The sequence below is a fragment of the Tursiops truncatus genome, chromosome 11, assembly GCF_011762595.2.
Source record: "Tursiops truncatus isolate mTurTru1 chromosome 11, mTurTru1.mat.Y, whole genome shotgun sequence".
Taxonomy (NCBI): Eukaryota; Metazoa; Chordata; class Mammalia; order Artiodactyla; family Delphinidae; genus Tursiops; species Tursiops truncatus.
The window spans coordinates 74,750,357-74,764,349 of NC_047044.1; the positions used below are offsets into that span (position 1 = coordinate 74,750,357).

Consider the following 13,993-nt stretch of genomic DNA (forward strand, 5'->3'; position numbering starts at 1 on the left):
GGAGAGGCCACAACAGTGAAAGGCCCACATACAGCAAAAAAAAAAAAGAAAAAAGTTCCCAGGGTAAACATTTATATATCACATTGTGTTCAAGAATTACCATTTTTTCTCTCACCTTGAATAAAATTTTAAAACCTTCCACCATTACAGGTTTCCTGGTCCTACCATTCACTAAAACATTTTTTAAATGAGTTATTTTTAAGAATAGAAATATTCTTGAATATTTATAATATTGGAGTTGCAAGGGCACACCAAGAATAATATTGTCAATCTTCCTACCACCAGGAAATATCTAAGCCATCATAATCAATGCTATAAACACTGCTGGCTAAAATAATATCAGAAAATAGGGTCTATTTAGGCTCTCTTACCTTTTTGTTTTGTAAGAAACTGAATGAGATATTGTACTAAATCACTTAGCAGAAGGCCTCTCACCTACCAGTTGCTCAATAAATGCATTAATATCAGTTTCAGTTATTATTATTAGTTAGTATTTTGGCATAGTCCAGTGGGAAGGCATTTTTATGTCACTGTTTCATAGTAACTGTACCTTGACATATGACACTGTAGTCAGTCTTATGTGTGATTATGTTCATTGCCTCAAGATTCACTCTCATATGACTATAATATAAACAGTATGCAGGAAGAAATTCTATGGTTGTTATTCTAAAACTTAAATGAATTATTTTCTTAAATCAATATATGTAAAGGCTTTCCATTTGTTTGTTTGCTTGCTTGTGCTGTGGATTGGCCATTGTATATAATGCAATATCATTTCTCCTGGCTGCATTCAGCTGCTGTCCAGCCTATCACTCCCTTAAAAATTATATTTAAATCATATCTTTCATTAGAAGGAGAATAATTACCTTGAAGGCTTAGACTTGAAAATCACTAATGAAGCTCTGCAAAGTAGGAACAATCAAATAAAATTGAGCAGAACCACAACTAAAAGCTCATTTGCCCAAACTGATTCAAACTTTTTTCACAAATAGGCAGAGCTAGCTGTTAGAGCAACTACATAGAACATTTTCCTTGTACAGGATAGATGCTAAAAAAAAGATGTAGTGTGTCAAGGAAATGGTATATTTCAACTGAACAGAATGCATTTATTTGTATTCTTCATATGAATGGGATAAATGAGTGCAAAGTAAAAATTGATTTGTTCCTCTAACCTGAACAGTTTAAGGGTCCAAGTTAATTTGTGGTAATAGTCAGTGATCAACATACATTCACAAATGTGTGAGTGTTATTTTGAACAGGAGGTCCCCAGGTACAGTCATCAGAAATTAGTGATTAAAAGGGACAATAAACAGAGGGGTCTGAGAAGTTGAGTGGAAAATTGTTACTGTAGAAGGATATCAGCAATAGTCCAAAAAGAAAGAGAATATATTTTTGTCATCAAAAGTGTAAGGTTTAACATTAATAAGAGGTAAAGGAAACAGAGACACTTGTCATTTTCATCTCTCACTTAGGGAAGTGCCTCATGACTTGACTGAAGAGATGAATATTCCTTTGGAAAAGGATTAGATAATTTAGGTTAGTGAGTAGAAGATTCTCAACATCTTTTTCTCTGCTCCCAACACACATGTGGGATAAGAGTTGCTCCTGTTGATAATATCACTTGCTATAACAGTTACGCTTAACCCAGGGGCAAGGTCCCTTAATACTCAAGGGACGTATCAGAATCTGTGCCCGCATTTAGCAAATGTAAGTTAAATGAGATATATACTTCCCTCCTTGGCTGAAAATTAAGATTTCTTTCTTACCCATTGTTTATGAACATGTTTTAAAGATGAGTAGAAGTGTATGTATTATGAGAACAGTGATTATGAATCTTAGTTTTGACATTCCAGAGTATCATAACATTCTTAAAAATGAATTTATATTTACTTCAATAAAAAATTTAGCACATCCTATAGCATTTGCTGGAAAGGTGAAACAGCAGGTGTTTTAAAATAACAAAAAGGTCAGGAATTACAGTTTTAGATTATAATACTGGTACCTGAGTTTGAAAGAGATAAAAAATTGGTAAAAATAGTTAAAGTTTGATATGAATGTAAAGAAAAGACTAGAAAGAAAAGTCTCATATTTATATTGCACATAATTTATAAATTAATGAATAGTAATAATAATGACTATCATACTGTACATATTATGAGTTGAACACTATTTTATGCACTTATGTGTTGACTTATTTAATACAGCAACCTAATGAAGTAGGCATTATTATTATGATCCTCATTTTATAGAAGAGGAAACTGAGTCAGAGAGAATACCAACACCACACAGCTAATAAGCAGCAGAACCAGCATCTGAACCTGGGAAGTCTAATTCCAGAGTTTCTGAGAATAGGGAGTAAAAAGATAATTGAATTTAATTACCATGGTCTAAGAGAAGAGTAAAGACCAAAGTAAAAGTAAATATAAGAGCAAAGTTGAGGTAAAGGAAAAACACAGCAGGTATAATATCCCCCTTCCCTAGAGAAGTATCAACTATCTGCTAGAGTGTTGCCATTTCCCTGAAATGTAGGTATTAGCTATAGATTCTTCAAAAACTGATCTCCTAACAAATAGTTTAAAAGATAATTATGTATATGTATAGCTGATTCACTTTGTTATAAAGTAGAAACTAACACACCATTGTAAAGCAATTATACTCCAATAAAGATGTTAAAAAATAAATAAAATTTTAAAAAGGTAATTATGTATATACTAACCATATCATTACTAAATTTTAAAAAAACTACTATGCCTTTTAAAATAAGAATGAAATAAGCTATAGCTGAAATTAGAGATCTTTTTCTTATTAATCCCTCACTGTGTTGATTCTTATTTTCTTACCTTTCTAATTATAGTTTCAGAGAGAAAAATAAACCTAAATTTGTTTGCACCTCTTTGTCAGGTCTTGTCCAAGTCAGATAATATGACTTCACAAATGTTCATATCCTCCTATTTCTCTTCTCACCTGAATATTATATTCACTCTGTTAGTTTTTCCTTACCCTTACTTAGCTACCTTTATGGTAAGAGAAAGATTTGTCACCTTTCTATCACACTTTTCTAAAAGTTGTGCTGAGTTTTCCACCTGGTATCAAGACAGGGTAAAATTATGGTCATATGTGTATGCTTCTGTCTATAAGGTACCTTATTTTAAAAAGAAAGGACTACTTTTCTGCTCTTCCTTAAAAGAGACTGCTTTCACTTCATAAATGGTATTACATTTGCTATTTGATTTCTTAACATTTTAACCTGCTTTATCTGTCGCAACCTCAGTGGTTTAAAGTCTGTTTCCTAATAAAAGTTAATTTTCTGAAGGCACATCTTGAGTAACTGCTTAAATCAAAAGTAAATTTTTCAAAATCAATTTAAAACAGTTACATTACAGTATGAGATGAGAGTGTGAACACTCTCTGTTTCTCTGGAGGAAAAACTGATTTAATATAAACTTTAAAATATTATATTTGAAAATTGTTCAACCTCCTGAAATGTCTTCGCTGTGCCTTTTCTCCAAGACCTAAAATTACTGTGTCCCCAAACAGTTGCTTTCAAGAATCATGATGTCTGTAAGGGGAAATTGAACTAATGCCAACAAACAGCACAGTGTTTATTAAGTAACCATTATAAATGAGAATGGAATCAGGCAATCTATTGCCAGAGTATTCAGTGATAATTATTCTCACATGATTGTTTATATAAAGATAGAACAATCATTTTTATGTAATGTAAAAATAAGAATATTGATATTTGATGATATTTCAATGAGAAGTATACCAAAATCTTATACTGAGGGTTTTTGGTTGTTTATTTTTTGCCTTTCCAAATAACAGATATAAAAAACAAACATTTGGGGCATGATTCAATGTACTGAATATTTTGGGTACCTACTAATGTGAACTGTGTAAATTTTGTATTCATTATCCATGTGATTTGATGGTCTAGTAATATAATTAAAAATACTTTACATGTGTTTAGGACTCTTTAACAATATACATTATTTTTAACCCTGATTTGAGTAATACTTCTACATTGAAAGCTGAATTAAGCATGCATTAATTCCATTTGACAAGAAACTGAGCCCTGAAGAAGATAATGCTCCATCCAATTAGGTGTAGAACTCAAAACTGCAGAATACGTGTAGCAACATGATGGGTGTACAGGACCCAGAGACAAGAGTTATTGTGGGGAAAAACATAGGTAAAGATTACATCCCTTTTTAGGTAAAGTATATATTAGAAAGTTGTGGTCACTGTTAGAGCTATTTGTAATAAATCAAATATCTTTAAAATGCATAGTTATTATCATGCATCTCACCATTACTCCAGGCTTCTCTGATTCTCCTACAACCAAATGTTTACATATGTTGGTTTTTGTGTCTATTTTTTTATTTATTTAAATAGCATGCTAAGGTCTGTTAAATAACTTTCTTTCACCTCTGATTTAGTTTGTGCCATTCAGAGATTATATTGACAGAAGCGGAAACCACATACTCAGCATGGCTAGATTAGCTAAAGATGTCCTAGCGGAGATCCCAGAGCAGTTTCTCTCCTACATGAGGACCAGAGGAATCAAGCCATCACCTGCACCTCCCCCGTACACCCCACCTACACATGTGTTACATACTCAAATATGACTGTGCTCCAAAATGCTAATGTAACTACACTTCAGTTAGAACTGCTGAGTCCATGCTTTTCTTCTGGTGCTCTATAAGGAACCAGGGAATGAGATACATTTCTCAGTTTGGTTTCAGCAGTATTGGTTTGTATGCTTTCTTGGATCCAAAATTTATTATCTTCCTAAACCAAAACTGTAAATACAGTTGTTGAATGAGCAACAGAAAAATTGTTTAAATGCTTGAAGCAAAATATGGATGTATTCTCTGAATCTTTAAATGTTTTCTAGACAGAAACAGCTAATTTCCAATGTACTGTTGGGAAAAAGCACAACCTGTGTTTTTAACTCAAATATTGTCCTTGACTGCTATGTATATAGGAAAGCAGTCTCTCTATATCAATGTTTACATGTTACTACTTTTTAGATTCCAATACTTTTATAACTGTTCTTAAGAATACAAGTTTTGAATATTGAATTCTTTGTCTTCTAAATTGCAATAGCTATAATCACAAGAGCAATATCTCTTTGAATGACTGTCTGGAGAAATGCAATTGCAAGCAAGGGAAGGTAAAGATACTTTTATATTTCTCAGTAAGTGAATTGTCTTATGAAGCTGTATCTGCTTAGTAATCAGTTCCTCTGTGCCATTTGCTAAGTATGGGAGTTTACACTTAGCAGATGTGTATTCTGAAAGAACATGCATTTTTCATGAAGTTTGGGTTCTAAATTTAGACTGCAATTTGTTTATGTTTTGTAATGCTAAGTAGAAATAATAAAAAGTCAAACATCGTGAACTGTAAATGCACAGAAAATACCTGGTGTAAAAAGTAGCATCTTTATATTACAATACTATGTAGAAAGACTAAAATCCAGAATATTTGACTGTGAACCATGTAGCAGATGTTTTAAACTTTCTATTTCATTGTACCTTGTCTAGATATTTTAAGTCAAAGGGATACTGGCTCTCTTGATTTGCATTCCTTTCCAAGTTGCCACGCAGGGTGCACAGGCTGGAAGTTTTTTGCGAAATTCCCAGTTAAATATACACAACCATGTGACGTAGTGCACAACACATTTGTGAAATAACCCACTCCTATACACTGACTGATCTGCCTATCCACAATTAATTGTAAAGAGTTTTTGCATGTACAGTTTTTATGAGAATTGCAGTTTTGTGACAAGAATGACAGTTGTGTCTAAATTAAAACATATCTTTAGAACAAATGGCCTTAAATTCTCACAGAATTCCTGGAAATGATTGTGAATTACCTTTAAGTAATAGAAAAGTGAATTTATTTTTTTTCTTTTGTGTCAACAATGTAACTGCTTTATAATATTTTCCTTACTTATACCCTATTTACTACTGGTTTATTTCTACTGTATGTTGTTCTCTTTGTCCCACGTTGACTAAGGGTGACTTTTATAAGCATGACACTATTTTACGGAAAACAAAAATATATACATTCACATATCTAACAGAATCGATGTTATATAATTATGTACTCCTAAATTGTCCATTTTGGAGTATACATTAAAATCTTTTAAAGATTAACTATTTGCTCTGTAAACTTTATGTATAAATGACATGGAATCTGATGATTTCCTTTACTGGTCTCAAATATTTATGTCAGTATAGTTTATTAGCCTACAATTGTATTATTTGCCTTCATTCATAAGTTCTAAAGAACGAAAATAAATAAGATCAATATTATTTCCTTTTTGTCAAACATGTTATTTTTATTTGAATTGATCAGAGAAAATGAAAGATGTACACTTCTTTATTTAAATAATAGTGTGCCCAAACCTAGTGGGGGCAAATGGTTAAGAAACAGTCCCAGTTACAAGCCTTATCATTTGTATGGCTGAGAATAACCATAAGAAATGTATGTGATGTTAGTTCTATACATAAGATTAGAAAATACCTAGACTTGTCTCTTTGTTGCATAAATAAAAAAATCAAGACTGAAGGGATTAGGTGATTTATCCAAGACTATGTAACTAGAGTAGAGCTCATTACCATTGTGAAACTACTTAAATTTTGTGAGTTGCTGTTAGGAGATGTACAATGAATAATACCAGAGACATATTCCATAAATGCAAACACATTCCAATAGTTGCACATACAATCTGGGTATCAGGGATATGAGCATTAGGTAATGAGCAATGAGAAAGATATGTATCAAGAGAAGAGTGATAGCTCCAAATCATCAAACCTGCTGCAGAAAACAGCAGGACTATAACTGGGCACCCTCAAGACCCCCAAGAGCTTTGGATGCTGTTCTCTCTCTCTAGTCCCTTTCCCTTCCTCTCTGATGAAAACCATTTTAACTACAGGATGAACCCTCAGCCTTCTATTCAATCATCTCCATCATCTGGTTTTAGCCGGTTATATAATATCAATTTCCATTGCTTCCCAAATGAATATTAAAACTATCCAGGCTTGTCTCAATCCTCTTCCCCAACCAATTTGAGTTCATTTGGAGACTCAGGCATAGTTCATAATTTTTCCTTCCATCAAGCTCTCTCCTTAGGCCTCCACCTACGATATTATTTGAATGTTCTAACTCAAGCCCCAACTCCATCTATGTTCTTTTAAAACTTCAGCTAACAATAATCACTACCTTCTATGAACTCACTTTTGCTTTGCATTTTAACATATTAATCACCTCATATTATATATAAACTATTTTACTTTGTTTAGGGCGTCTTGTCTTCCCAACACCGGACAATATGATTTAATGGCACCTGGAATAAGTAAATTTTCAAAGCTTTCCAGGTTACTGTAATGTGTGACTAGGGAGTATAACTGTTGCAATTAAAGAACATCAGATGATTCAACCACTACTTTTAAAATTCTCTCTCCCAGCATGTAATACGGGGAGGAAAGAAACGGTAGATAAAACTCTGAATAGTGTTGGGGGGCAGCAGTGACAGTAGGTATGTAGCATAGGCTATTTTGTTCTTTAGACTTAGTGAAGACAATTAGGGGGACTCATGTACTTTTTTTTTTTTTAACTGTGGCTTATCATCAGTTTAGAACATAAAGAGGTTTCTCTCAAAAGGATGAGGTCGATGTGGTTGTGGGTTTTTTTAATACATCTTTATTGGAGTAAAATTACTTCACAATACTGTGTTAGTTTCTGTTGTACAACAAAGTGAATCAGCCATATGCACACATATATCCCCATATCCCCTCCCTCTTGAGCCTCCCTCCCATGCTCCCTATACCACCCCTCTAGTTTGTTGCGAAGCCCCGAACTGATCTCCCTGTGCTATGCTGCTGCTTCCCACTAGCTATCTATTTTATATTTGGTAGTGTATATATGTCCATGCCACTCTCTCACTTCGTCCCAGCTTACACTTCCCCCTCCCCGTGTCCTCAAGTCCATTCTCTATATCTGCGTCTTTATTCCTGTCCTGCCCCTAGGTTCATCAGAAACAATTTTTTTTTTTTTAGATTCCGTATATATGTGTTAGCATATGGTATTTGTTTTCCTATTTCTGACTTACTTCACTCTGTATAACAGTTTCTAGGTCCATCCACCTAACTACAAAAAACTCAATTGCGTTTCCTTTTATGGCTGAGTAATATTCCATTGTATATATGTGCCACATCTTATTTATCCATTCATCTGTCAATGGACATTTAGGTTGGTTCCATGTCCTGGCTATTGGAAATAGTGCTGCAATGAACATTGTGGTACCTGACTCTTTTTGAATTATGATTTTCTCAGGGTATATGCCCAATAGTGGGATTGCTGGGTCATATGGTAGTTTTAGTTTTTTAAGGAACCTCCATACTGTCCTCCATAATGATTGTATCAATTTACATTCCCACCAACATGCAGGAGGGCTCCCTTCTCACCAACACTTTCCAACATTTATTGTTTCTACATTTTTTAATAATGGCCATTCTGACCATGTAAGGTGATACCTCATTGTAGTTTTGATTTGCATTGCTCTAATAATTAGTGATGTTGAACATCTTTTCATGTGCCTCTTGGCCACCTGTACGTCTTCTTTGGAGAAATGTCTATTTAGATCTTCTGCCCACTTTTTTTGGGGGGGGGGGGGGTTGTTTGTTTGTTTAATGTTGAGCTCCATGAGCTGTTTGTATATTTTGGAGATTAATCCTTTGTCCGTTGTTTCATTTGCAAATATTTTCTCCCATTTTGAGGGTTGTCTTTTTGTCCTGTTTGTAGTTTCCTTTGCTGGGCAAAAGCCTTTAAGTTTAATTAGGTCCCATTTGTTTATTTTTGTTTTTATCTTCATTACTCTGGGAGGTGAGTCAAAAAAGATCTTGCTGTGGTTTATGTCAGAGTGTTTTTCCTGTATTTTTCTCTAAGAGTTTGATAGTGTCTGGTCTTACATTTAGGTCTTTAATCCATATGGAGTTTATTTTTGTGTATGGTGTTATGTAGTGTTCTAATTTCATTCTTTTACATGTAGCTGTCCAGTTTTCCCAGCACCACTTATTGAAGAGGCTCTCTTTTCTCCATTGTATGTATGTTCTTGTCTCCTTTGTCATAAATTAGGTGACTATATGTGCATGTGTTTATCTCTGGGCTTTCTATCCTATTCCATTGATCTATACTTCTGTTTTTGTGCCAGTACCATACTGTCTTGATTACTGTAGCTTAGTTTGAAGTCAGGGAGCCTGAATTCCTCCAGCTCCATTTTTCTTTCTCAAGATTGCTTTGGTTATTCAGGTCTTTTGTGTTCCTATACGAATTATAAAATTTTTTGTTCTGACTCTGGGAAGAATGCCATTGGTAGTTTGATAGGGATAGCACTGAATCTGTACATTGCTTTGGGTGGTATAGTCGTTTTCACCATATTGATTCTTCCAATCCACGAACAGTATATTTCTCCATCTGTTTATGTCATATTTGATTTCTTTCATCAGTGTTTTATAGTTTTCTGAGTAAACGTCTTTCACCTCCTTAGGTAGGTTTATTCCTAGGTATTTTGTTCTTTTTGTTGTGATGGTAAATGGGGTTGTTTCCTTAATTTCTCTTTCTGATTTTTCATTGTTAGTGTATAGGAATGCAAGAGATTTCTGTGCATGAATTTTGTATCCTGCAACCTTACCAAATTCATTGTTGAATTCTAATAGTTTCCTGGTGGCATCTTCAGGATTTTCTATGTTTAGTATCATGTCATCTGCAGTGACAGTTTTAGTTCTTCTTTTCCAATTTGTATTCTTTTTATTTCTTTTTCTTCTCGATTGCCATGGCTAGGACTTCCAAAACTATGTTGAATAAGAGTGGCAAGAGTAGACATCCTTGTCTTGTTCCTGATTTTAGTGGAAATGCTTTCAGTTTTTCACCATTGAGTATGATGCTTGCTGTGAGTTTGTCATATATGGCTTTTATTATGTTGAGGTAGGTTTCCTCTATGCTCATTTTCTGGAGAGTTTTTATCATAAATGGGTGTTGAATTTTCTTAAAAGATTTTCTGCATCTATTCAGATGATCATATAGCTTTTATTACTTAATTTGTTAATATGGTGTATCTCATTGATTGATTTGCATATATTGAAGAATCCTTGCATCTCTGGGATAAATCCCACTTGATCATGGTGTATGATACTTTTAATATGTTGTTGGATTCTGTTTGCTAGTATTTTGTTCAGGATTTTTGCATCTATGTTCATTAGTGATATTGGTCTATAATTTTCTTTTTTTGTGATATCTTTTTCTGGTTTTGGTATCAGGGTGATGGTGGCTTTGTAGAATGAATTTGGGGGTGTACCTCTCTCTACAATATTTTTTGATGAGTTTGAGAAGGATCGGTGTTAGCACTTCTCTAAATGTTTGATGGAATTCACCGATGTACTTGTTTTGTAGAGGATCAGCAACTGCCAAAGACTTTACTGAAGAGCATGCCTTGTCCTTTCAGCTTGTGTTTAGTTTAACTATTTTATGCCATTGTGTTACCTATATATGTAATTGACACAAAAATGAGAAGATACTTAATAAAAATTCACTAAAGATTAATTTCTATCATTAGCACAAGTAGGATACACTTCCTAATAAAGAAACAGAGCTGAGGATCAAATTAGTTTCCTTTGAGTGCACGTGGTATCACTTACTAAAGATCAAAAGAATGGAAATCTACTTGTAAAAAGTTATGCTTGAGGAGCTTCAAGATGACGGAAGAGTAAGACGTGGAGATCACCTTCCTCTCCATAAATACATCAGAAATACATCTACATGTGGAACTGCTCCTATAAAACACCTACTGAACGCTGACAGAAGACCTCAAACCTCCCAAAAGGCAAGAAACCCCCCATGAACCTGGGTAGGGCAAAAGAAAAAAGAATAAACAGAGACAAAAAATAGGGACAGGACCGGCACCGGTGGAAAGGAGCTGTGAAGGAGGAAGTGTTCCCGCACACTAGGAAGCCCCTTTGCGGGTGGAGTCTGCGAGTGGCAGCCGGGGGAAACTTCGGAGCCATGGAGGAGAGCACAGCAACAGGGGTGCGGAGGGCAAAGTGGAGAGATTCCTGCACAGAGGATTGGTGCTCACCAGCAGTCAAGAGCCCGAGAGGCTTGTCTGCTCACCCACTGGGGAGGGGGGTGGGGTTGGGAGCTGAGGCTCGGGCTTTGGTCAAATCACAGGGAGAGGACTGGGGTGAGCAGTGTGAACACAGCCTGAAGGGGTTAGTGCACCACAGCTAGCAGGGAGGGAGTCTGGGAAAAAGTCTGAACATGCCAAATAGGCAAGAGACTTTTTCTTCCCTCTTTGTTTCCTCCTGCGTGAGGAGAGGGGATTTAGAATGCTGCCTTTTTTTTTTTTTTTTAACATCTCTACTGGAGTATAATTGCTTCACAATGGTGTGTTAGTTTCTACTTGATAATAAAGTGAATCAGTTATACATAAACATATGTTCCCATATCTCTTCCCTCTTGCGTCTCCCTCCCTCCCACCCTCCCTATCCCACCCCTCCAGGCGGTCACAAAGCACCGAGCTGATATCCCTGTGCTGAGGCTGCTTCGCACTAGCTATCTACCTTACGTTTGGTAGTTTATATATGTCCATGCCTCTCTCTCGCTTTGTCACAGCTCACCCTTCCCCCTCCGCATATCCTCAAGTCCGTTCTCTAGTAGGTCTGTGTCTTTATTCCTGTCTTAAACCGAGGTCCTTCCTGATATTTTTTTTTCTTAAATTCCATATATATATGTTAGCATACGGTATTGGTCTTTCTCTTCCTTTTTTTTTTTTTTAACATCTTTATTGGGGTATAATTGCTTTATAGTGGTGTGTTACTTTCTGCTTTATAACAAAGTGAATCAGTTATACATATACATATGTTCCCATATCTCTTCCCTCTTGGGTCTCCCTCCCTCCCTACCTCCACATCCCACCCCTCCAGGCAGTCACAAACCACCAAGCTGATCTCCCTGTGCTACGCGGCTGCTTCCCACTAGTTATCTACCTTACGTTTAGTAGTGTATATATGTCCATGCCTCTCTCTCGCTTTGACACAGCTCACCCTTCCCCCTCACCATATCCTCAAGTCCGTTCTCTAGTAGGCCTGTGTCTTTATTCCTGTCTCACCCCTAGGTTCTTCATGACATTTTTTTCCCTTAAATTCCATATATACCTGTTAGCATACGGTATTTGTCTTTCTCTTTCTGACTTACTTCACTCTGTATGACAGACTCTAGGTCCAACCACCTCATTACAAATAGCTCAATTTCATTTCTTTTTATGGCTAACTAATATTCCACGTATATATGTGCCACATCTTCTTTATCCATTCATCCGATGATGGACACTTAGGATGTTTCCATCTCCGGGATATTGTAAATAGAGCTGCAATGAACATTTTGGTACATGACTCTTTTTGAATTATGGTTTTCTCAGGGTATACGCCCAGTAGTGGGATTGCTGGGTCATATGGTAGTTCTATTTGTAGGTTTTTAAAGAACATCCATACTGTTCTCCATAGTGGCTGTACCAATTCACATTCCCACCAGCAGTGCAAGAGTGTTCCCTTTTCTCCACACCCTCTCCAGCATTTATTGTTTCCAGATTTTTTGATGATGGCCATTCTGACCGGTGTGAGATGATATCTCATTGTAGTTTTGATTTGCATTTCTCTAATGATTAATGATGTTGAGCATTCTTTCATGTGTTTGTTGGCAGTCTGTATATCTTTTTTGCAGAAATGTCTATTTATGTCTTCTGTCCATTTTTGGATTGGGTTGTTTGTTTTTTTGTTATTGAGCTGCATGAGCTGCTTGTAAATTTTGGAAATTAATCCTTTGTCAGCTGCTTCATTGGCAAATATTTTCTCCCATTCTGAGGGTTGTCTTTTCATCTTGTTTATGGTTTCCTTTGCTGTGCAAAAGCTTTGAAGTTTCATTAGATCCCATTTGTTTATTTTTGTTTTTATTTCCATTACTCTAGGAGGTGGGTCAAAAAGGATCTTGCTGTGATTTATGTCATAGAGTGTTCTACCTATGTTTTCCTCTAAGAGTTTAATAGTTTCTCACCTTACATTTAGGTTCTTAATCCATTTTGAGCCTATTTTTGTGTATGGTGTTAGGGAGTGATCTAATCTCGTACTTTTCCATGTACCTGTCCAGTTTTCCCAGCACCACTTATTTTAGAGGCTGTCTTTTCTCCACTGTACATTCCTGCCTCCTTTATCAAAGATAAGGTGTCCATATGTGCGTGTGTTTATCTCTGGGCTTTCTATCCTGTTGCATTGATCTATCTTTCTGTTTTTGTGCCAGTACCATACTGTCTTGATTACTGTAGCTTTGTAGTATAGTTTGAAGTCAGGGAGCCTGATTCGTCCAGCTCCATTTTTTGTTCTCAAGATTGCTTTGGCTATTCGGGGTCTTTTGTGTTTCCATACAAATTGTGAAATTTTTTGTTCTAGTTCTGTGAAAAATGGCAGTGGTAGTTTGATAGGGATTGCATTGAATCTGTAGATTGCTTTGGGTAGTAGAGTCATTTTCACAATGTTGATTCTTCCAGTCCAAAAACATAGTATATCTCTCTATCTATTTGTATCACCTTTAATTTCTTTCATCAGTGTCTTATAATTTTCTGCATACAGGTCTTTTCTCTACTTAGGTAGGTTTATTCCTAGATATTTTATTCTTTTTGTTGCAATGGTAAATGGGAGTGTTTTCTTGATTTCACTTTCAGATTTTTCATTAGTGTATAGGAATGCAAGAGATTCCTGTGCATTAATTTTGTATCCTGCTACTTTACCAAATTCATTGATTAGCTCTAGTAGTTTTCTGGTAGCATCTTTAGGATTCTCTCTATATAGTATCATGTCATCTGCAAACAGTGACAGCTTTACTTCTTCTTTTCCTATTTGGATTCCTTTTATTTCCTTTTCTTCTCTGATTGCTGTGG

General features: G+C 35.5%; 1 protein-coding gene across 3 annotated transcripts in view; it reads left to right on the forward strand.

Moving 5' to 3' along the window:
* The window catches only part of CPNE8 (copine 8), a 309,410-nt gene extending 297,915 nt beyond the window's left edge, over positions 1-11,495 (forward strand). For all 3 annotated transcript variants that reach the window (XM_033866924.2, XM_033866925.2, XM_073788858.1), the window contains one exon: positions 4,440-11,495. In XM_033866924.2, coding sequence (XP_033722815.1) covers positions 4,440-4,628 — 189 coding nt within the window. In that variant the 3' untranslated portion in view covers positions 4,629-11,495. The remainder of the gene's footprint in view (positions 1-4,439) is intronic.
* Positions 11,496-13,993: the final 2,498 nt, after the last annotated feature.